Source organism: Calidris pugnax, unplaced genomic scaffold, assembly GCF_001431845.1.
Source record: "Calidris pugnax isolate Ruff unplaced genomic scaffold, ASM143184v1 scaffold162, whole genome shotgun sequence".
Classification (NCBI taxonomy): Eukaryota; Metazoa; Chordata; class Aves; order Charadriiformes; family Scolopacidae; genus Calidris; species Calidris pugnax.
In genome coordinates, this window is record NW_015090900.1 from 272679 (window position 1) to 295178 (window position 22500).

Sequence of the window (22500 nt, forward strand, 5' to 3'; positions counted from 1 at the left end):
ACCCGGTGTCCGCCACCGGAGAGCCCGGAGCGGGGATGAGCTCCTGAAGCCCCGCAGCGTCCTCCCGTGAGTAGCTGAAAAGTTTGCCGTGGGCTGGGTATATCTATATATCTACATATCTACATATCTATATTTCTATATTTCTATCTATCTATCTATCTATCTATCTACATATCTATATATCTACATATCTACATATCTATATTTCTATCTATCTATCTATCTATATATCTACATATCTACATATCTATAGATTTATATATCTACATATCTATATATCTATATATCTACATATCTATCTATCTATCTATCTATCTATTTCCAGTGGCTATAAATTTAACTTTTCTCTCCAAAGCCCTACTTCTGCTGTCGGTGGGATGGCTGGGAATGCTGGGTTTTTGGGGTTTCTCTGGGTTTACATATGAGTGGTTATATATATATATATATATATTATACCCTATATATTTAGGGTAGATGGTTGGACTTAGGGTAGATGGTTGGACTCGATGATCCCAAGGGTCTCTTCCAACCTAGACCATTCTATGATTCTATGATTCTATGATATATGTATATATTTATCCCCCCATAGTAAAATGAGTGCTTATATATACATATAACACGGTAAAATGAGTGGTTATATACATATAACACGGTAAAATGAGTGGTTATATACATATAACATAGTAAAGTGAGTGGTTATATACATAACATAGTAGAATGAGTGGTTATATATCTATAACATAGTAAAGTGAGTGGTTATATGTATATACACACCACAGTAAATGCCTCTACGTGCAGCAAAGTTCTTTATCAGTAACTCTGAACCAGAAGGAAACACAGAGCAGATGCCCCCCCCCCCCATTTTCTGCTCAACTGGTGTTTCAGCTGTTGTTTCACTGGAACCCTTTAAGGGATGGGGACTGGAACCGACCCGGCGAGTTGTTTCCTCCCCAGAGAGACGTGTTGAGCCCCTTTTGAAAGATTATTCTCTCTCTAGCAGCGTCCTCCCATCACTGGGGATATGCTGAACCTCCTCTCCTGCCTTATTCCACCCCAGAATAAGGTTTTGGTGGTGGTTTGGGGTATTTTTGTGGGTGGTTTGGGTTTTTTTTTTGGTGGTTTGGTGTGGTTGTTGTGTCGGGGGTGGTTTTTTTTTTCCCTAAATGTGCCGAGCAGCGTGCTGGAAGGGCTGGCAGAGTAATATTTAACGTGCAAAGCACTAGAGAGCCCGGAGCGTTGGGTCACAGCTCGCTGAGCGGCTCCAGCAGGAACCAAACCAGACGGGTTTCATTACTCGGGCACACGCTGCAGCTGCTGACAGGTTTGAACTGTGATTTCTGGGGTTTTGGTGGTAATTCATGGACTTAATGCCCCGGGAAATCCTTGCTAAAGGAAAGCTAGCATTTTGTAAACACATTTCCCTACGGCGATACGTCGTGCTGGGGGGGGGGTTTGGGCAGGAGGGTTTGATTTAGCAATTAGGAGGCAGAAGACAAAGGCAGAGCAGCCGTCGGGGAGCTGGTGGCCCCAGAATTCATGTCTTGCTGGTGGACAGGGGCTGTGGGTGCAGGTTCAGACACCACAAGCTCTTTGCAGGGTTCTGGGGGAGGAGGGGGTGGAAGCGTAAAGCACCGCGCTGCCTCCCTGTCTGTCTACACCCCGTTCCTGGAGGGGAGGAACGTGCCTCATGGATTCAACCAGGTTGCACGGGCAGAACCTGAAGAAATCTTGTGACCACCTTCGTCCCGCTGTTTGGGAAGCAAATGGAGTTGCAGTCGGTATCACACGCAGAATTCTATGCATTTTTTCAACACAGAAAAAAACCTTAAGGATACGGGGTTTGCAGAGGTTCTTACGACAGGGTTGAGATTTGCATTTTTTCTGGTAGATGAACAGTTTGAACGGTGGAAGATCCAGTGCAGGAGCTGGGGAGAACATTGTGTGGGGCAGAGGACAACACTCCTCAACCTCCAGCCCGCTACTGGCAGGAGACCTGGCTCCCTTGTTGGCAGTAAATCATGAGAAGGTTTCCTGCCCAGCCCTGCTCCTATCTGTCGTCTGCTACTGAAACCATGACTTTTATTAGTTACACCAAATTCTTCTTCTTCCTTCTGGCAATAAACAGGGAATCGATCAGGATTTGGTGCACAAAGGAGCTGGAGCAGCCCCTGAGAGCTCGTGAGACCCCACCTGGAGCTCTGTGTCCAGCTCTGGAGTCCTCAGCGTAGACAGGACATGGACCTGTTGGAATGGGTCCAGTGGAGGGCCATGGAGATGCTCAGAAGGATGGAGCCCCTCTGCTGTGAGGACAGGCTGAGAGAGCTGGGGGTGTTCAGCCTGGAGAAGAGAAGGCTCTGGGGAGACCTTAGAGCAGCCTCCCAATATCTGAAGGGAGCTCCAGGAGAGCTGGGGAGGGACTCTTTGTCAGGAAGGGCAGTGACAGGACAAGGGGGAACGGTTTTAAATTGGAAGAGGGGAGATTTAGATTAGATATTAGGAAGAAATTCTTTGCTGTGAGGGTGGTGAGAGCCTGGCCCAGGTTGCCCAGAGAAGGTGTGGCTGCCCCATCCCTGGAGGGGTTCAAGGCCAGGCTGGAGGGGGCTTGGAGCAACCTGGTCTGGTGGGAGGTGTCCCTGCCCAGGGCAGGGGGGTTGGAATGAGATGATCTTTAAGGTCCCTTCCAACTCTGACCATTCTATGACTCTGTGATCACTGAGTGCTTGTAGTGGGCTCGGCTCAGCGGCTGCTGTGCTCAGGGAGTAAATCCATCAAGGCTGTGGTGGGAGGGGGTTTGGTGGGGGCCGGTGAATGAGCCTTGACCTGGCCTGTGGGAGAGGGGAAAAAAACGTGGTGGGGATGACCGTGCTGCTGAGAGTCACAGAAATCAGGAAACACAAACGAAAAACCTGTCGGGTTCATTGGGCCTCTTGCAGGCGGAGATGATATGAGGCATGAATGGAGATCACAGAGGAGGAAAGGAAGAAAAAAAAAAAAAAAAAAAAGCTGCTGGGATGTCTGAGTCATCCAGTTTCCCACTGACATACAGAGCTTCATGTTTTCACAACCACCTCCACGGAGCAATGAAGTTAGAACCTAATTCCAGGGGCCCTGGAGTCACGGTTCTTCCTCACCCTCATCTGCTCACAACTGGCCAGGACATCCCCCTGGCCAGCTACAAGGTTGATGGTGCTGTTGGTTGAAGCACCAGGCTGGGAGAGCAGGCAGAGGAAAGGGGCTCTGCCTTTATCACAACCCTCCCTTTGGATGGAGACCACCCCCTGGGCCCAACGCACACCTCGATTCAGCCCACCTAACATCAGCATGTAACTGTGCTTGCAAAGAAGGGGATTTTTGGTAGGGTTTGGCGGGTGATTTTTGGTGGAGATGAGGCTGGGAGGGGTGAAATGAGCCCATGGATCATCACAGCAGCACTGGGGGACTTGGGCTGCCCATCATCTGTTGTGCCAGTCCAAAGCGTTGTGTGCTGCACGGTTGTTTTGTTCTTCTGCTCAGAGCAGGACAGAAACCCAAATTATTACTGGGAAGAACAAAGTTTCCTATTTACTTCTTAGTCTGGAATGGAAGGCTGAAAACCCTTGGCCTAGCAGATGTATTTGTCTTTGGAGAAGGGAAACGAACACCCATCTGCCAGCAAACAGGAGCCGTGTTGATTCACGTGCTGGGGTTGTGCTGATAAATGAGGAGAGCTGTTCTCCGACGTGAAAGGCAGCTGGGGGTGAGGACTCCTTCCTTCCATCCTGCTGGGGGTCACGGTGTGAGTGGGAACCTCAGCACGAGGTAAATCCAGAAGTAGCTGTTCCCATCTATGTATTTGTCTTTGGAGAAGGGAAACGAACACCCATCTGCCAGCAAACAGGAGCCGTGTTGATTCACGTGCTGGGGTTGTGCTGATAAATGAGGAGAGCTGTTCTCCGACGTGAAAGGCAGCTGGGGGTGAGGACTCCTTCCTTCCATCCTGCTGGGGGTCACGGTGTGAGTGGGAACCTCAGCACGAGGTAAATCCAGAAGTAGCTGTTCCCATCTCTCTGGCTCTACTGGACACAGTGAGTGGTGCCTGAAGGCACATCTGGGATTCCCTTCCTCCTTGGATTTGTTCCATCTCCATGACATTGGGTAAGGGACTCACCCACAGGCAAGGAAGGGTTCAGAGAATAGAAGGGACTGGCCAGGGAGCTGTGCAATGGTATGGGAACTGGGAACAGTGGTGTTCCAGCCTGGGATCCCAGTCCTGGTTTGGGTAAATCATTCACAAGTGATACCAGGCTCCAGGCATTGTTTGGCTGGGCTGGCAAGGGAGGTGGAGGATAGGCTATAGATTTTAAAGCATTTGGCTTGTGTCTCTCCTTTTTTTTCTTTTTTTTTTCTGATTGTTTTTATCCTTCTGAGTCTTAATTCGCTCCAGGTAACTCCCTTTTCCTCCTCTTCTCAAGTGGGTGACGATATTTGCGCAGTTCTTTGTCTGTAAGGCAAGTTTCCCCTATGTCTGGGCAAAGCACGAGACGTCTTTGCCGGGTTTCCCTTCTTCTCTTGGGGCTGTGCCCTTCGGGAGAGGTCACTGATACTTGGGTGTGTTCATTATGGTTATACAAACACGTTTCGGTGTCTCCAAAATCCTCATTCATGTTCTTCGTTGTCAGAACCACCACGCAAAGCTGCTTTGTAACTCAGACAGTTACACCTCGGCCAGCCCTTCACGAGGAGGGATGCAAACTGGCCAGACAAGATGTAAAAACTCCCTGAACTCTGGGAAACTTTGGAATTGGATCCGATTCCAGATCTGCGTGCCACAGCAGGAGCCCAGATCTGCCCTGTGCTACTGATGGTAATTAATTTCACGCCGTTCTCCGGCTGGATACGCCGCCTTGACATTGTTTTTGTGGTTTCTATCGGTCCTGTTCCAGTAACAGAAAATGGGCCGTGGAGTTCCTCTTCTCTGAATTGCCCCGTGAGAATGGGCTGGGTGACATCTGTCCTGCAGTGCTTTGCAGTGACAAGTAAAAGCCAGCCTGGCAACAGCCTCTCCAAAGTCCCAGGAGAGGGACCGTGCCTCCCGCTGCAGGCAGGGCAGTGCCAGGGCTGGTGGTGGGATGCTGAGCTCCGAGCCCCTCCTGGGGAGAAAACTCTTTAATCACTCTGTGAGAACGTGTGAGCATATTTCGTAGACTCACAGGATGGTTTGGGTTGGGAGGGAACTTAAAGATCATCTGGTTCCGTTCCGCAGCCCCTTGGGTTTTGGTTGGGGTTTTTCTTTCTCTCTTTGTAATTGGGAACTATTTGGGATCTTCCGTTTAACACTGGACTCTCAGACAGATGCCTCTTTCTGACCTATTAATAAAAGGGTTAATGCTGCAATTCCCACACTCAGAGTCTCCCTCTTAATCCCCTCTCTCCACTTTGGAGCATTCATGGGTTGTGCCTGGAATAAAGCAGGTGCCCTGATGGAAAATCCAGGTGGAAGAGGATTTCTACAACACTATGATCTCCTGAACTACTCCAGCCTTTCAGTAAACGGCAGATCCAACCAGGTACAGAGCCTGGTAGTCATTTCCACAAAAACACTGCTCAATCTGCAATGTTTTACAAAAACTGTCTTCTCTAAGAACCTGAAAAGCTGTAGGGAGTTTTCCAAAGATATTGCTGAAGTGAGCCCTGCCCCAACAGAGCCTTTTTGAGAGGATTATGTGCACAGAGCAGGGTCGCTTTTCCCCTGCAAGAGCAGAAGCAGACAGTCCTCAAGGGCAAGCTGCTTTTTTTGGTGTGTGGTTTATTTCTCCAGATCCAGTGAATTTGCCACCAACGTGCACTTTGCTGGGATCTCTGTGGAGACAAACTGTTGAGTGCTGTGACTCAAGGGCTGCGTGACGTGATGCCACCGGCCGCTGCCAGACCATAACTGAGGGTTCAGCTCAGATTAATTTTCTGGCTTTCCATCTGAGTGCACACCTTGATGGCTTCTGGAGTTTGTCACCTTGAGTCTCATTCACCCTCCCCCATGAGTCATTCCTGCCTTGAGATCCGTGCAGGTGCCTGGAGGCATTTTTCTTCTTTCTGAATCTGTTTTTTTTTCCGGGTAATATTTAACTGCTAATTATACATCCTTCCCTCCCGCGCCCCCCACCTGGGTGCTCCCAGGAACAGGGACGGTGGCTGGGCCCTTATCAGTGTGCAGTGGGTAAAACCACCTAATTGCAAGCTGAGAGCCTGGACTGGGTTGTTTTTGGGGAGCCTGTGTGTGTTCAGGGCTCCTGTGATGCTTTGTACCTGCAGCAACACTCATTGCTTTCCAGTGTGTGGCTGTGGGTGGATTTTCTTCGCCCGTTGCGGTGGTGAGTCTCGTAAACCACCAGACGGCATTTTTCATCCCCATTTCTCATTTTTCATCAGAGGTTAATTATGCTGCCAGGCACTGGTGGGAGCTGCTGCTCAGAAATGAGGTTCTGCTGATACCTCTGTGCTCGGAAGGGGCTTCCAGCTCCTGCTGAGTGTGGATGAGCTGGGAACCAGCCTCAGGCATTGCTCTGTACTATGGATTGGCTGTCCCTCGTGTCCCTCATGTTGATTTTCCTGGCTGAATTGTGTGCATATGAGCTGCCTCCAGCACAAAAGCAGCATTTCTGGGATGCAGCGGTTTATCTCCGCCGATTTGCTGTGAAATTTAATACAGAACTGCATCCCATCCCTTCCAGACAGCGGGGGACTTACGGCACAGGGGATGTATCCCCCGTTTCCAGACGTGCAGCCCATCTCTGAGCTACTGAATCTGTGCAGGGATGGCTGAAATGGAGAATGTCCAGATACCAAGGGATAGAAAACCCTCAGTATCTGCTCAGACAAAGCCTTCTGGTGGAGGAACACATCTGAGGGGAAAAAAACCCAACAGATGTATGATCTTCTTGACACAGCGTAGAGAACTGTGAGCTACCTCCGGTCCCAAAGGAGGTAGAAATCAGTGGTGTGTCACGCTGTGCTGTTAGAAAGGGCTTTTCTGCAAAAATAGGAGACATTCCGGACACTGCCTGAGCCTTGGAGGCAGCCTCATGGCCCTGGAAATTGGTGTGCTCCATCTGTGAGTCGTTTGGCTCTAAGTCTTGAGATGTGGGTCTATGTTGTGGGAAAGGAAGGAATCTTTCCTCCAAGAAAAAAAAAAGAGCAAGCAGGGTACTGCACCTCTCCTGCTTTGTTATAGTAAGGTGGAGACTGCTTATTTGCCAGCCACTCGTAGCTGGTTACTTTAGCATCTCCTGTGTGTACAGCCAGAAGTTAAAAATGTAGAACAAGAGCCTTCTAATATTAATTTAAAAAAGCTGCCCACAAAGGAAAGCCTCTAGCATTCCTTTCAGGAATAAGCTGCAAAATTGCTCCCAGGTCTCTCTTGATACCTGACACCTGCACTGCATGTAAAGGGCGGTTTTGTTTTAAAATGTTATTCCTTTTCCTCTTAAATTAATCACTTCAGCCTAAATAATAATGAAGGAACTTGGTCTTCTGCAAGTGCAACCACTGGACCAAATGATTTATTGTAAATGTCTTTTAAAAAGCCTTACTATATCATCACACCACATTAAATAGACCATTTTCTTTTGGATGATGTATTAGTTTAAAATTTCAGTTTTGTCTAGAATTTCTGGATGGAGAAGGGGTTTTTATTGTGTCCCAACACCCACAGGTCTGCTTGGAAACTTGGACCAGTGGTAAAGTGTGCCTGGGTCCAGGCTGGGAAATCCCAGACAACTGGCCAGAGCTAGGGGGGAGCTCTAGATGACACATATTTATCAGTGAAAGTGAGGGAGTTAAGGGGCTTAAAAAGTACAAAATTCAACAACAGGCATCTGAGCTCAACCTGACTGGGAAGCTCTAGATGACACGTACGATATTTATCAGTGAAAGTGAGGGAGTTAAGGGGCTTAAAAAGTACAAAATTCAACAACAGGCATCTGAGCTCAACCTGACAGATCCCTCTGAATAGCTCGGGAGCTGGAGGTTCCATTTGAGCAGCACAAGGTCTGAGCTGCAGGAACCTCAACTACCAGCGTGGTGGTGGTGGTGGTGGTGGTGGTAAGGCAGGGTTTTTCCATCTGAAGTTCAAATCCTGGTCCTGACATATATTTCACAAGTTTTCTAACGCGCCTGTGCTTAGATCCTGGCCTGTGACCAGTGGGAAAATACCTCTGGCTTGTTTTCCTTCCCTATTCTGGCTTGTCTGCAGAGACAGAGCTACCCTGAAGGATCTGGAGTGGTTTTTACGCTGTGAATACGCTTTGCTGAACGTGGTGGAGTTGCTGCAGTTCCTGTGAATAAGTGCATTCACACCGAGGGAGGGAGAGGAGAAATGTGTGTGGCCCAGCATTTTAAGGCAGAAAAATCAGAATTGGGAAATCAGCAGTTCACAGTCTGGGTTTAGACATTGCTCTTGGGCAAGTCGATGACAATGTCTGTCTGGTTCAAATTTCCAGACTTTTGAAACCTTCCTCGGTGACCTGTCTTCACTTCCTCAGTTCTTGTCCTCTGCGTGAGCCTCTGTGAAGACAGAAGTATCTTCCTCCGTGAAAATAATAAGCCACGCAGGTAGAATTACTGTTTGTTTTTTTTCCTTGGTGCTGCTACTGCACAGTAGAGTCGCCGGCACTTTGTGTAACTTTGTCTTGGCAAGGAAGTGAAACGCTTTAAATATGTGTTTTAACAACAGCTAAACCTGGAGAGCTCGTGCCAGAACCTGAGACAAACACTTATATAAAGGTGCTGGTCTGACACCAGGACACGTAGGAACACAGAGGCTCCTCACCGAGCGGGTTGTTTGCCCGAGGCCACCTTTATGCCTCAGCTCCCACCAGTTTGAGCTTGGGTTCTTTTCCCCCCTCCCCTTCCTCCCTCTTAGAGCCTCTCAAAGTAAATTCAGGCACCTTCAGGTCTCACTGAAGCTCGTTGTGCTCTCATTGCTTTCTGAAGTTACAGTGCGCCTCAAAGCCCCGGCGGCGTTCCCAGTTTTCGTGGCTCAAGGTGAGCGCGGGGGCACTCAAAGTAAATTCAGGCACCTTCAGGTCTCACTGAAGCTCGTTGTGCTCTCATTGCTTTCTGAAGTTACAGTTTGCCTCAAAGCCCCGGCGCCGTTCCCGGTTTTCGTGGCTCAAGGTGAGCGCGGGGGCACGTGGCTGTTGGGATGGAGGATGGAAGCTTTGCCAGGTTATGGGGAGCTGAAACTGAGTTTGTGACTCTTAAATATAAGCCGGTTTCCTTTCCGTGCCACAATTGCCTCAAAGCCCCGGCGCCGTTCCCGGTTTTCGTGGCTCAAGGTGAGCGCGGGGGCACGTGGCTGTTGGGATGGAGGATGGAAGCTTTGCCAGGTTATGGGGAGCTGAAACTGAGTTTGTGACTCTTAAATATAAGCCGGTTTCCTTTCCGTGCCACAAATGCTCAGTTGATTCCCCTGCTGCTGGAAAACAGCAGGGAACAACCAAAAAATGGCAGGTTCAAACCCCTGGGTGTTTGCTGTGATCACCCCTGGGTGTTTGCTGTGATCACCCCTGGGTGATCAGACAAGGCAAACCTTCTGGCAAAGGCAGGGAAGGTCAGGCTGCTCGGGTGGAGGAAAGGAGCTGAAGCACCATCTGCCTCCTCTGGGGTCTCCTCACAGACTCCAGCCTCTGCCAGGTCCTCACTTTTGAGCCCCGTTGCTTTTAGAAGGGAGAAAAAGTCTGGACTTACTTAGAAGGATTAACTTCTCCCTTGGATGGGAGTTACTTGGCTGCACAGGGTGATGGGCGAGCTGAGCTGAGCCCAAATGAATCACAAAATGGTTTGGGTTGGAAGGGACCTTAAAGCCCCCCCAGTGCCACCCCCTGCCCTGGGCAGGGACACCTCCCACCAGACCAGGTTGCTCCAAGCCCCCTCCAACCTGTTTTAGAAGGGAGAAGAAGTCTGGACTTACTTAGAAGGATTAACTTCTCCCTTGGATGGGAGTTACTTGGCTGCACAGGGTGATGGGCGAGCTGAGCTGAGCCCAAATGAATCACAAAATGGTTTGGGTTGGAAGGGACCTTAAAGCCCCCCCAGTGCCACCCCCTGCCCTGGGCAGGGACACCTCCCACCAGACCAGGTTGCTCCAAGCCCCCTCCAACCTGCCCTTGAACCCCTCCAGGGATGGGGCAGCCACAGCTTCTCTGGGCAACCTGTTCCAGGCTCTCACCACCCTCACAGCAAAGAATTGCATCTTCTGAAATTTCTGCTATACAATGCAGACATCAAGCAAACCAGTACTGGGTTTTGTTGTCCCAATCCTTGGTGGTTTTTGTGATTTAAGACGCTGCCCTGCAGACGTTTTTGGGAAGGGAATCAAGTCCCAGAGCAGTAGAGCTGGCAGCCAGAGCTCTTCCTTAGACCTGGATAAGTCAGGAGAGAAAAATCACCTGTTTTCCAGGCAGTGTTTGGCTGCAATGTAAGATGAAAATCCTATCTGTGCAGCAGTGCACTTGAAAGGATGAATTAATTCTCTAGTTGAGCTTCTGGCTCAAAACTAGTATATATTACTGCTGGAGAAACAATAGCTGACTTTGTGTCTAGTTTAAAGCCTGCAACGCAGCTTGATGGGGTTTTTTTGGGTGGCAAAGCATTGAATTTGTGTGTCTCCCAACCAGCACCTGCCTCCCCTGGCAGGGAGTTGGCTCTCGAAGTCCAGCTTTCCTGGAAAAACTCAACCAAACCCCTCTGTTCCCTGTCACCCCTCTCCTGCCACTGCCAGGACCCTCCTGACAGATGGTCCCCGACCCCCATCTCACTGCGAATGAGCGTGGCCATTCAAGCCTGGAATTTGGCTGGATAAATGGGGGCATTGCTACAGCTGGCCAAAAACAACCCCCTGGCTGTATCTGCCAAGGTGTTTTAGATGGAAACGTGCCCAAAGCTTAACTTCACGGAAACATTTCCAGCTCCATAACACGGGGGATGCAAAAATAACCGGTGGGGTGTGCCCCCAGCCCCAGTCTGGAGAACTCTGGGTGAATTAGTGCTCTCAGGTGTGTGTGTGCACAGGGGAAGTGCACACCGTGTGTCATAAAGAAAGAATGTCCTGTGATTGCTGTATCAAAGTCCGTTTCTTCTCCTCTCCTATCTAGTTTTTATTGAGTTTCCAAGTGTTTTTCTAAACGGAGTAGGGTCCAGGCTGCAGGACCCTGGAATCAGTGGGGTCCCATGGATTTTGCTGGACTTTGCTGGGTCCTGGAGTCTCGCAGCACAAGCTCGGTCAGGTGAAACCCCGCTGATTCACGGGGGAGGAATGGAGCTGGGACTTGCTGGAGGTAAAACAGCACAACTGAGGACTTGTACCTCCCACCCTGGCCTCAGACACAGACCTTGGATCTCCTTACTTGCTATATATTATGCAGAAAAAAACCCAACCCCCCAAAATTGCCATATTTTTCAAATTGCACCTTAGATTGTTACACCCGGTCGGGTAAATTCAGCCTCCTTGTAAACAGGCGGTTTCACTGACAACAATAAAAATTCTTTGGTTATAGGTGACTCATGCACAAACAGCTCACCGTTACCAAGGTGGTTTGAACCAGATAGAAGTTACTCAGTATGAATATCACATGGCTTAATATCTAAATATTCAGCCTTATTTATCTGGGATTTTTTTATTTTAGTAGCCAGAGGAGGAGAAAAACGCTTGGGTAAAACTGGAATTGGTGCTCTCCCAGTCAGGAGAAAGAAGGTAAAAGTTGAACTTGGCTTTTTATGAATTATGTCCGTAGTCAAAATACTCGCCCAGCTTTCCCCAGCCTCTGGTGTGATGAGGAGGCTCTTCAGCCTCTGCTTCTCCATGGGACAGCCTTCACCGATGCCGTTTCAAATGGGTGGGTGGGGAAACAGATGGGGACAGCGCTGTCACCCGAGCTTTGGTGCCTCTCACCTTCACTTCCTTCAAGGCGTGTGTCAATGCTCTTCTCGCTGTGCACAATGATAAAGCTGGGCAAACTCTAAACACAAAATATTTCTTTCAGCAGGAAAAAGACCTATGACTACAGTTGATGATCACGTTGCTGCATTAACTCGGTCTTGGCTAAACAAAGGAATCATTCAGTCAGAGGAGAATGACCCAGTTACAGACTTGAGACAGTTATTTTTGAATTTTATTTTTTTTTTAAGGAAAAACCCTCAACCTTTTTAACTTAAGGGGATGGAAGGATTTGATGAATTGACCTTGCAATTCTGATCCTTCATACCCAGGCAGACACGGACCATTTCCCTCCCTGCCAGTGACTGACCTCTCTCATTCCTGAGCCATCCATTAGCAGAGCCTCCCAAATACACCCGGTGTGTGGACCCAGCTACTGCCTCCCACCCCAAAATACACCCTGCCTGGCTCCCCCTTCCCTCCCAAAACAGCACCTCACCACCACCTGTGTTCTATCTGATGGATCCTACTTTGCAGAAACCTTTGGGAAGGCTTTGCTAAGGGGGAAGGGAAGGGAGGCTGCCTTTCGTGTTTGTGATTCTCTAATTATCAACTGATTTCTACCCAGTTAATAATTCCCTGGGTGTTGTATGTCTTGTGCTTTGTAAAATTAAAGCTGCTAAGAACATGCCACAGATCCATGATATCCCAGTGGAGTAGAAGAGAGAGCAGGGTAGAGTCCTGGCTGGTTCTACTGGGCAGCATCTGAAATGGGCAACTCAGGTGTTGAAGAATAATTTAATTTTCGTTGGATAGTTAGAGGGTGTTAGCTCTCTGGATCCGGGAGCTGAAATGGTTTCAGAGGTCTCTTTGAAGTGGTTTTCACACCCTTCTCAGACTGAAGGAGTCTTTTAATGGCTAAGGTTACCAGTCACATTGAGAAAACATTTGGAAAACACTTTTAAAATCAGTAAACATACTGGCTGCTCTTTCTAGATCTAGTTTTGCCCTACCGAAATGCAGGAGCAGGCGTATTTTCAGCTCTCCACCTGCAGCCCTGTCCTCTCCCAGTAACAGACCAGGGGTGACACTGGTGTGTGTGTGAGGGACTGGTCTGAACTCACATCAACTTTCTTTCAGAGTCACGTTGCAATGTATTTTTCCTGTCATGGGATAGCTGTTGTTTGTATGTAACTTTTGGAGTTTCAGGTTAGGGGGTTACATGTGTTTTTTTTTCCTCCATGATAGATGAATGAAGCTACTTTAAATTCTCTTCTATAAGAATGTTTTTAAACCTTTCCATGCTGACTTTCTTTTCCTTCCTTAAAGACATACTACTCTCCACACTGATCACTCGGTGATCTGAATCTCATAACCCGAGATGATATTCTAAAGTCGTAAAACATTTAAAATACATATATTTATCCACAACTTCTATAACAGCAATAATGTATATGTAATAATGCATTATGGTGTTTATATCTTATTTTATCCTCTTAATTCTGAGCAGTGCATACAGTCAGGTAAATTGCTCATGACTGGATTGTAGCCAAATTTCCATCAACTTCAGTAGGGCCAGATTTTCACCACTAAGAAAATACGAAGAACCCCAGTTCAGTGAGTCTCCACTTAGTGAGCTCTGAATCTTTAATGGGTTGTTGCTTAATTAGCACTGAATTATCGCTCTTAATATTTTATGAACTCACTCTTCTTATTTTTTTTTTTACTGTAGCCGAATCAAAATGACGACAGCCGCACCACTGATCAATAACACTCAGTTCTCAGTCAATGTGACCACGAAGTCTCAAGAACAAAGTCTCTACCAAAGTAAGAAAAGCAGTGGGGTGGTGGCTTTTTTTTTTTTAAATGGACCTTGAACTTAGCAAACTTCAAACAATACAATGGCAACTTTGTAAATAAAGACTTTTTTTCCCCTTTCTGCTTCCCTACTAGGTTCTGGAGCAATAGTTGCTGCCATCGTAGTAGGAGTGATTATTATTTTTACAGTGGTTCTGCTCATACTGAAAACATACAACAGGTACGTGGCCAAGTTCTGTATTTGACTACGATGAGATAGGATGAACCAAAATCAGTTGGGTGCCCTCTCATCTAACAGACCATTTCGATATTTATTGCTGAAAATTCCTAAGAGAAACCAAACTGTAATGTGCTTGATTGGAATGCCCTGAATCTGTGACTGAATTGCTAAGAAGCAGAAAGAGGTTCTCAGTGGAGGGTGCTTGATGGAAGGTCTTTTCAGGGCTTCCTGTTGAGATAGGAAAGGTCTGCTGTGGGCATCAAGGCTGCCCAAGAGGAGCTTGATGTCTCACTTTTGAGGGCATTGGGTAAGACTCGAGACGCACTGACTTGTCAGTTGGTATCTTTGGGATGAAATTGATATTTATTGCTGAAAATTCCCAAAAGAAACCAAAGTGTAATGTGCTTGATTAAAATGCCCTGAATCTCTGTGACTGAATTGCTTGGAAGCAGAAAGAGGTTCTCGGTGGAGGGTGCTTGATGGAAGGTCTTTTCAGGGCTTCCTGTTGAGATAGGAAAGGTCTGCTGTGGGCATCAAGGCTGCCCAAGAGGAGCTTGATGTCTCACTTTTGAGGGCATTGGGTTAGACTCGAGACGCACTGACTTGTCAGTTGGTATCTTTGGGATGAAATCCTGGCTTTTACTGACTTTTCAGTAGCTGTTCAATATAACCTGCTTCCGCAGGAACCTTCCCAGTACCAAGAAGAGACCCAGCACGTGCCAACCCTGGTGACAATTTCATGCAGGAACCTTCCCAATACCAGCACGTGCCAACCCTGGTGACAATTTCATTTTTACCTTTTCAGGCGCATGAGAGTGAAGCGGGAGCTGGAACCCAAAAGTGCCAAACCAGCAATGCCACCAGCTTTAGGGCAGAACAGCCACAGCCTGTCTCAGCATCCCACCGTGACCTTCATACCCGTGGACATCCACATGCAGAACAGATAACTGGGAACATCCGGCCTCCCTGTGGGGGAAGAGAGATGGAATTCTTATTTACATGGACCTGGAACTCCTCAGCAAAGGGACACTGCATTGGGAACTGCAACGAGCTGTTCTTTTTGTCTATAGATTGTAATTAATCCTGCTTTCCCTCTTTGGGAGGAAAAATAAAAGGTCTGGATGCTTTTTGTATGGCTGAAAGCAACTGGTGGAGGCAAAGAAATGGTCAGAAACGCAGCGAGCCTTCCTACAGAGCTCTGGGTGCAGAGAGACTGAATAAACCAAGCCCATTCCTTGGAAGGGAAGATGCACACTCAGATTTTGTGGAGCTTTTACTTACTTGGAGAGTTTGAACTTCTATTCTGCAATGACTGAGGAGAAACTGGAAGGAAAACTGGGACATGTGAGCTACGGCTCAGGTTGAACCTGGGTGTGTTGTGATTTTTTGTGAAACAGGTTTGTAGTCTATTTTATACATGATGGATAGTACAGGAAGTATCAGAATTGTATTTATCTTTACTCATCTTTTGTGTTTCTAATGCCACATATGTATGGTATGAGATAAAAGAGAAAAAGTTACTTTTTTTTTTCAAGTATTTTTGCAATATTTCTATAAACTTGGTAACCTCTCCATTTCCAAAGGAACTCAACGTCTCAGGCTTTTCACTCTCAAGCCAAGAATTGCTTTACGTTTGTTACTGGAGTTGCCTTAGAATGTTGTGTCTTACACAAAATCTGAGCAGTTCTTCAGCTGAAAAAGTAACCATGGCAAGGCAGCATAAACAAGTGAGGCTTTGTACAGCCCCCATGCACAACTCACATCCTGAAGTGCCTTGTGCTCTAACGCAGGCTGGGCCTGAACTATTTTTAGGAATTTTTTATTCTAGAAAGTAAGCAAAATCGATGTTGTTTTGCAAGTGTGATGGTGGTGGGTGTACAGTAATGCAACAAAGGAATTCCCAAGGATACTCACGGCCCACTGAGTGGGAACACACAGACATTGTCTGATCTTCAGTGGCTGATTGTCTCCAGTGTCTATATCACAGCAGCTCCGAGACACTGCCTGACAGGACAGAGGGGAAGGATCAGGAAAAACCAGAGCATCACAGAATGGTTTGGGTTGGAAGGGACCTTAAAGCCCACCCAGTTCCAACCCCTTGCCGTGGGCAGGGATACCTCCCACCAGACCAGGTTGCCCAAAGCCCCCTCCAACCTACCCTTGAACCCCTCCAGGGATGGGGCAGCCACAGCTTCTCTGGGCAACCTGTTCCAGGCTCTCACCACCCTCACAGCAAAGAATTTCTTCCTAATATCTCATCTAAATCTCCGCTTTTCTGGTTTGAAGCCATTACCCCATGTCCTGTCATTCTCCTCCCTGATCAAGAGTCCTTCCCCATCTCTCTTGGATCCCCTTTAGGGACTGGAAGGGGTTTGAAGGTCTCCCCAGAGCCTTCTCCAGGCTGAACCCCCCCAACTCTCTCAGCCTGTCCTCCCAGCAGAGGAGCCTCAGCCCTCCCAGCATCTCCGTGGCCTCCTCTGGCCCCATCCAACAGCTCAATGTCCTTCTGCTGTTGGGGGAATGGCTGGGCAGAGGGTGAAGCTCAGACAGTGGTACCACAGCAGTCTGGATGGTGTGCCTTGTGTTGAGCCCCTGCCAGCAGCTGGCTCCAAGCTGCTGTGACCGTTAGAGGGCTCCAGCCCGTTTGCAGCCCTTAGGAAAACTGTTAGGAGGTATTTTAACTCCTTTTTGAGAGCTGTAGAGAGAAATGTTGCTCCTGTCTAACTGAATTGGTCACAGGGAGCCGCCAGCTGTGAAGCTTTTTGTCCTCCAGTGGTTCACTTGCTGTTCTCCTTGACACCATCACACGTCACCAATAGTTACATCCTTAAACCACCATCCAAAACAAAGCTGCCCCTTCTCAGAGTGAAGCGATGAGGGACTGAAGGGATATATAATCTATTCCTCCCAGGATGTGAATGCATCTCTTGAACAGATCATTTTTACTGACTGGTATTTTTGTGCAGAAACTAAATTCAATTACTTTGCACATTTTTATATTTCTTCTTTTTTTAATGAACCTGGAGCACAGTTTGAATTCCAAACTAAATATTAAGACAGCTGTTTGTGAAGTTTTTAAATCTTGTTGTAAATATTTTACTTGTCCTAGTTCTCTAAGTTATTTTTTGTGGCAGCAGTGATTGATAGAATCATTCAGGAGGGACTGCAGGTGCCAATTTCATTTTTTTTTCTAAAAAATGCAAAGGATTTGGCCTCCTCTCCCAATCTCTGGACAGCTAAGAATGTTTTCTAAGCATGTTCCACTGTATCAAAATCAAGATCTTTAGATAAGCCCCATCTTACTGTTATTTTTTTAATGTTACCAGCCAGACGTACTTCTAGCAAATTTTGTTTACTTTCCATTTACAGAATTTCCAAACAATGAAGTTCACTTTGCTTCACTGCAGCAGAATAAGCAATTCTAGGTTAGTAGAATTACTATCATTGGCAGGAGAATTGCTGCCTTGACCACACTAATGTTGCTCAATCAGAACAATTCAAACCGTGCTGTTTTACCAGTAAAATTTGCCTTATATTGGCAGAGTCTGGGAGGCCCCCACCATCCGTTCTGACTCCCGTCAGCAAAATGCAGAGCTTGTGCTGACCCAGCAAAATCACCTCTTTAAGAAACAAAATTCACTGGATTTCCACCGCGCTGCAACTATAAGCCTTGTGTAATTTGCTGTGGGTTTCACGGTTTTCCAGGAACAACCCCACAGTGTCCTTGCCCTGTAACAGTAGCTGTTGCAGCACTGATTCCACCTGCCCTGTCCAGGTGCTCTCCTTCCGCTTTCAAACCCCTAGTTTTTTGGGAAAAAGCTGCCTTTTGGCTGCCTTTGTCTGCAGACTTGCTATCAGGTAGACCTGCTGTTTAAAAAAAAAAACCCCAACCAACAAATAACTGAAAGCTGATTTTGCTGATTGGTCTAGTAAAGAAACCCCGGACTGTGTAAGACTTGGGAGGTGAGGTGATGCTACCCCTCTGCTCTGCTCTTGTGAGAAACCACCTGGAGCTCTGTGTCCAGCTCTGGAGTCCTCAATGCAGGAAGGACATGGACCTGTTGGAGCAGGTCCAGCGGAGGACCATGAAAATGCTCAGAGGGATGGAGCACCTCTCCTATGAAGCCAGGGTGAGAGAGTTGGGGTTGTTCAGCCTGGAGAAGAGAAGGCTCCAGGGAGACCTTAGAGAAGCCTTCCAGTACCTGAAGGGAGCTACAGGAGAGATGGGGAGGGACTCTTGATCAGGGAGGGGAGCCATAGGACGAGGGGTAATAGTTTTAAATTGAAAGAGGGAAGATTTAGATGCAATCTCAGGAAGAAATCATTTGCCCAGAGAAGCTGTGGCTGCCTCATCCCTGGAGGGGTTCAAGGGCAGGTTGGAGGGGGCTTTGGGCAACCTGGTCTGGTGGGAGGTGTCCCTGCCCAGGGCAGGGGGTTGGAACTCGATGATCTTTAAGGTCCCTTCCAACTCCAACCATTCTGTGATTCAGTGACTTCGGAGAGAACAGGCAATGTAACAGCTCTAACAAACTCCTTACAGATTATCCCTGAAGCTCTGCAAATTAATACAAAGCTGAACCCTTAGTGGCACAGCACCTCAGAGGGCGTTTTTTGCTCAGAAATGTGATACAAGCAACATTTCTAGTTCCTTACTCTGTTCTTTGGTTAAGTTTCTCTCTTTGCAAAGTGCCAGCTGGGCTGTATCCAGCAGTCACAATGAGAACATTTTGTCTGCAGGTCATACAAAGAAATACTGCTAAGATTTTTTTTCCTAAGGGCATACTCAGTAGTTGGGTCTGCAAGAATGAGGTGGGGTTTATTTCTTGCTCCTAAAGTCTTCTAGGATTTATGGCTTCAGCAGCTGGAGCTTTCAGTCTCACAGCTGACACTTTACTGATGCAAGTACACTAGTAAAATATTTCAGTTTTTCAGTTCTGGGTCCTGTTTCCCTAAACTTCTGTGCAGCAGCTTTCACCCCTGCTGGGTCCATCACTCACTTTACTCCAGCAGAGAGCAGGGAGCTCCACCTAGTGTCCTCCTCATTTCCCAACAGGCAAAACCATACAGTAATTCCAAGTTTCGTTGCCAATTTGAGTACCTTTCAGAAACTTTCAGGCCTCCTGCCCCTTACTCCAAAGAGTTAAGCGCCATCCAGAGCTTGGCAAAACGCAGAGATATGATCACTGATAGCCTAAGCAGATGAAATATAATATTGTTCTCCCCTCCTCTCCCCCGACTCCCATAACCAATTTATTTTCCAAAAAGACATCTGTAAAAGGCACGTGTCTCTCCCGTGTAACACTTACTAATGACTGCTGATAAATCGGGAAGCAACTATTGTGCTTTATAATCTAACTTTATGTAAAGGAACCTATTAATTCCTTTTTAAAGATAAAGGACATACAGTTTTTATATAAAACCCAGGGCTTTTACTTTGGATACCTGAATTAACCCCAGCGGACCGTGCCATGACCCTCCCTTCCTCTCACGTTCCTGTCGGTACCACACACGGTTTCCCCCGCAGGAGCCACAGCCCGATTTGTGATGGAGCAGGAGGGAGGGAGGGCTGGGCCGCTCATGACAATTTCCAGCAGGGCAATCAAACACAGCCCGTAGCCGTTACTGACCGGGCAGAGCAGCGAGCACCGAGCAGTGACCCTGCAGGCGGACACCTCAGGGCCAGGGAGAGGCCTGGCCCGGCGTGACGGCCCCTCCACACCCCGATAAGATCCCGCTGCCTTCTGTGCGGCTGTACGGGCCCGGGGATCGCTGTTCTGCCGAGGAAGGACCCGAACTGACGCGAGGAAGCAGTTCACTGAGGGAAAAGGGAGGCGGGAGGGAGCCCGCTGTGCCGGCTGAGGGAACCGCCATGGCCGCCCTCGCGCAGGACCGTTACCCGCCGCGCACGCGCCGCCGCCCGCGAGCGCCCGGGCCAACATCTCGCGAGAGGACGACCCGGGATCAGCCGCCCCCCCTCGCTCCGGCTTTCTGATTGGCCGCCCTCCGCGCGCGCACAGACCCTCCGCCGCGGCCGCCAGCCAATGAGCAGTCGCCGGAGAGCCTTTGCGGCGGGGAGGGGGGCTCCGCCCCTTCGGCGGCGCGCGTGCGAGGGGGCTCGCGGGCGCGCGGTGCACGCCGGGACGGCAGCGCGCTGCGACCAGGAGGAGGCGGAGGAGGCAAGATGGACGCGGGGTTCTTCCGCGTAAGTGCCGGCCTCAGGGGGGGCCGGGCGGGTGAGGCTGCCGCGCCGGGAGGCTGCGGGAGAGGGAAGGAAGCGGTTGGGAGAGGACTGGTCGCCCCGGACTCGGGCTCGCCGGTTGCTCGGAGCGCGGCGGGGGCACGCGGGCCTCCCTCGGCGCCCCCGAGGGCCGCGCTCGCCCGGTGCGGCCTAGGGCCGCCGGTTCATGCGTTAGGCCTCGGGGCGGCCGGGCCTCTGACCCCGGCGGAGGAAGAGAGGTCCCGGCGAGACGGGGCCTGGCCCGTGCGGGCCTGTGTCCGGTCTGAGCTCTGACGGCCCTGAAATGCGGGGAGGTGGGGGAGAAAAGAGGCAGTTGGGGGGTAAACCCGATTTGCACCTTGGTGTCAGCATTCCAATCAAATAAACAAGCTGCCCCCCCCCTTTTTTTTTTTTAAAGAGAGAAATTTTCAAACTGACACGAAGCGTCTTAAATGTTTTCAAAGCGAAAAGAAGTTACGCTTTATTTTTAGGTTGGTGTTTGGTTTTTTGTTGGTTTTTTTTAGTCATTGAGTTTTTATTTTCTCACAGCTGTGCTGTATTTTCTGCAGAGACTATTAAAAAGTAACCTACCTAGGGTGTATTTCCTTTTAGCCTTTTCTCCCATTAATTAGAATGAGCCTATTTTTAAAGAGTTTGTTGAGAATTTTGAAAGCCAGTTTAATTTTCCAAGACTCGTGCACTTGTTCAGCCCTATTATTTTTTATTCTTGCAACTAGGATGCTTCTACAACATGAAGATATATGTAACCCTGCACGTAATTCAATTTTGTGTTAACATACTTGCCTGAGAAAAAGAATTATAAATTAAATCTAGACTTATTCTATCTAATACAATTGTTAAGGAATATTACAAATCAAGTAGTTGTAATTGACATTGCAATTGACAATTGGTATTACTGGGATTGAAAACACTGAATTATAGATCTAATATTCTTTTAAACTGGTCTGTGAAGGGTGACTGTTTATAAAAACAAAAGCAGCATGGCTCTGAAACGGGGCTGTGAGACAGTGTTCTGGTCTGGTTTTATTCTGCGTTCAGAAGAACCCAAATACACCAGAACAGCAACTTGGACTTGCCTTATCAAGAAAGCTGCTATTAATAATTCTTTCAATTCTTTGCACTTCTGTAAAGTCAGCGCAAACTATTTTGTCTCTCTGCCTTCATTTCCTTTCAATATCTGATGACTTTTTGGCACGTTATGTGGCTAATTCAAGGAGCTTTCTGATCAACTGAAGTGGTTAGGTTACCTTAGAATTTGAGCTGCTTCTTATTTATTACCCTCTGGTTTCTTAGCAGTTTCTATTATTGCTGGTATTCTTCAGCCCCTTTTTTTTCTGCGTAGGAAATTTCCATGTATTAAATTCCTGTGTTTTCCATCAGTCAGGTTGGTTTTCTGAATAAACTTCATGTGTGAACTGTGGGTTTGTTTTGAATCATTAACAGGTCATCAGTATATTTTTGGATGCAGTTCTGCACATACTCCTGTTCCTGTGCGGTTCTGTTTACTTCTGTGCAAGTAAATTTTCCAAATTTGGACTTTTAAGCCTCTCAGTTCCGAATGAATTAACCTATAGTTTCTGTTCATGAAAGTGGAACGAGTTGGTGAACTTTAACAGAGCCTGATCAATAAAATAGTATTCTTTGTACTCTCGCTGCCTTCGTGTTGGCTGATTTGCTTCAGAGAAGTTTACCCAAAGGGTTTGTAGAAGTCACTGTAAACAAATAGGACATTTTTGTTCTTGAACAGAGGAAAAAGACCTTATACCTTCTGAAGTCTTTGTGAATTCCAGCGTAAGTCCTTTTCCTAGCAGATTGTTGCTATTGTACTTCTAACTTGTAAGTAGTTTGCCAGGGAGATGATATGATTAAGGTGTCACTGTAGAGCTCAGGAGCCTGCTTTCCCCTAAGTCTTCAGCAGTAGATGAAGACTGTAGTGCTAATGTTGAAAGGTACCTGAAAAGGCTTATTTGCTTACAGAATGGTAATGCTGGTGTTGCTGTGCACTGAGCAGTGCAAATATGTGGGGAAACTAATACTTTGAAGATGGCTGGATGTCATCTAGACTAAAAAACTTATTTTCTCTGCTTTAGGGAACAAGCGCAGAACAGGACAATCGCTTCAGCAACAAGCAGAAGAAGCTGTTGAAGCAGTTGAAATTTGCAGAATGCTTAGAAAAGAAGGTAAGTTGATTAGGGTGAGATAGGAAGTAAGACACCTGAATCCAAGACAATTCTCAATGGAGTGGTTGGGTACCAAATGGTACATGCAGGGCAGGGGCTGGGGGACTGGATGATCTTTAATGTCCCTTTCAAC

At 47.7% G+C, this 22500-nt stretch overlaps 2 protein-coding genes and 1 long non-coding RNA gene across 18 annotated transcripts in view; 2 read left to right on the plus strand and 1 right to left on the minus strand.

Moving 5' to 3' along the window:
- Positions 1-15535, plus strand: NCMAP (non-compact myelin associated protein). Of its 7 annotated transcripts, none has more exons than XM_014948657.1 (6): positions 3-66; positions 11661-11728; positions 12018-12330; positions 13644-13738; positions 13865-13949; positions 14755-15535. In XM_014948657.1, exons 4-6 carry the CDS (start codon positions 13654-13656, stop codon positions 14894-14896), a joined length of 312 nt encoding a protein of 103 aa, XP_014804143.1. In that variant the 5' UTR covers positions 3-66; positions 11661-11728; positions 12018-12330; positions 13644-13653; the 3' UTR covers positions 14897-15535. The 7 variants fall into 7 exon arrangements, with proteins under 7 accessions (XP_014804142.1, XP_014804143.1, XP_014804141.1 ...); XM_014948658.1 differs by lacking the exon at positions 3-66 and adding an exon at positions 8471-8586; XM_014948660.1 differs by lacking the exon at positions 3-66 and adding an exon at positions 8471-8586 and having other exon boundaries at positions 12021-12330.
- Positions 14715-19792, minus strand: LOC106891853. The gene is made up of 3 exons (XR_001412792.1): positions 19577-19792; positions 15864-15953; positions 14715-14915 (listed from the first exon to the last, which is right to left on the minus strand). It is a non-coding gene; the product is annotated as an uncharacterized LOC106891853 (long non-coding RNA).
- Positions 19793-20027: 235 nt separating this feature from the next.
- SRRM1 (serine/arginine repetitive matrix 1) overlaps positions 20028-22500 on the plus strand; it is a 17961-nt gene continuing 15488 nt past the window's right edge. For 7 of the 10 annotated variants that reach the window (XM_014948624.1, XM_014948625.1, XM_014948630.1 and 4 more), the window contains exons 1-2: positions 20028-20151; positions 22278-22367. In XM_014948624.1, coding sequence (XP_014804110.1) covers positions 20131-20151; positions 22278-22367 — 111 coding nt within the window. In that variant the 5' untranslated portion in view covers positions 20028-20130. Of the gene's footprint in view, positions 20152-22277; positions 22368-22500 lie in introns of those variants that run through there. The other 3 variants (XM_014948634.1, XM_014948635.1, XM_014948632.1) reach the window with 2 other exon arrangements.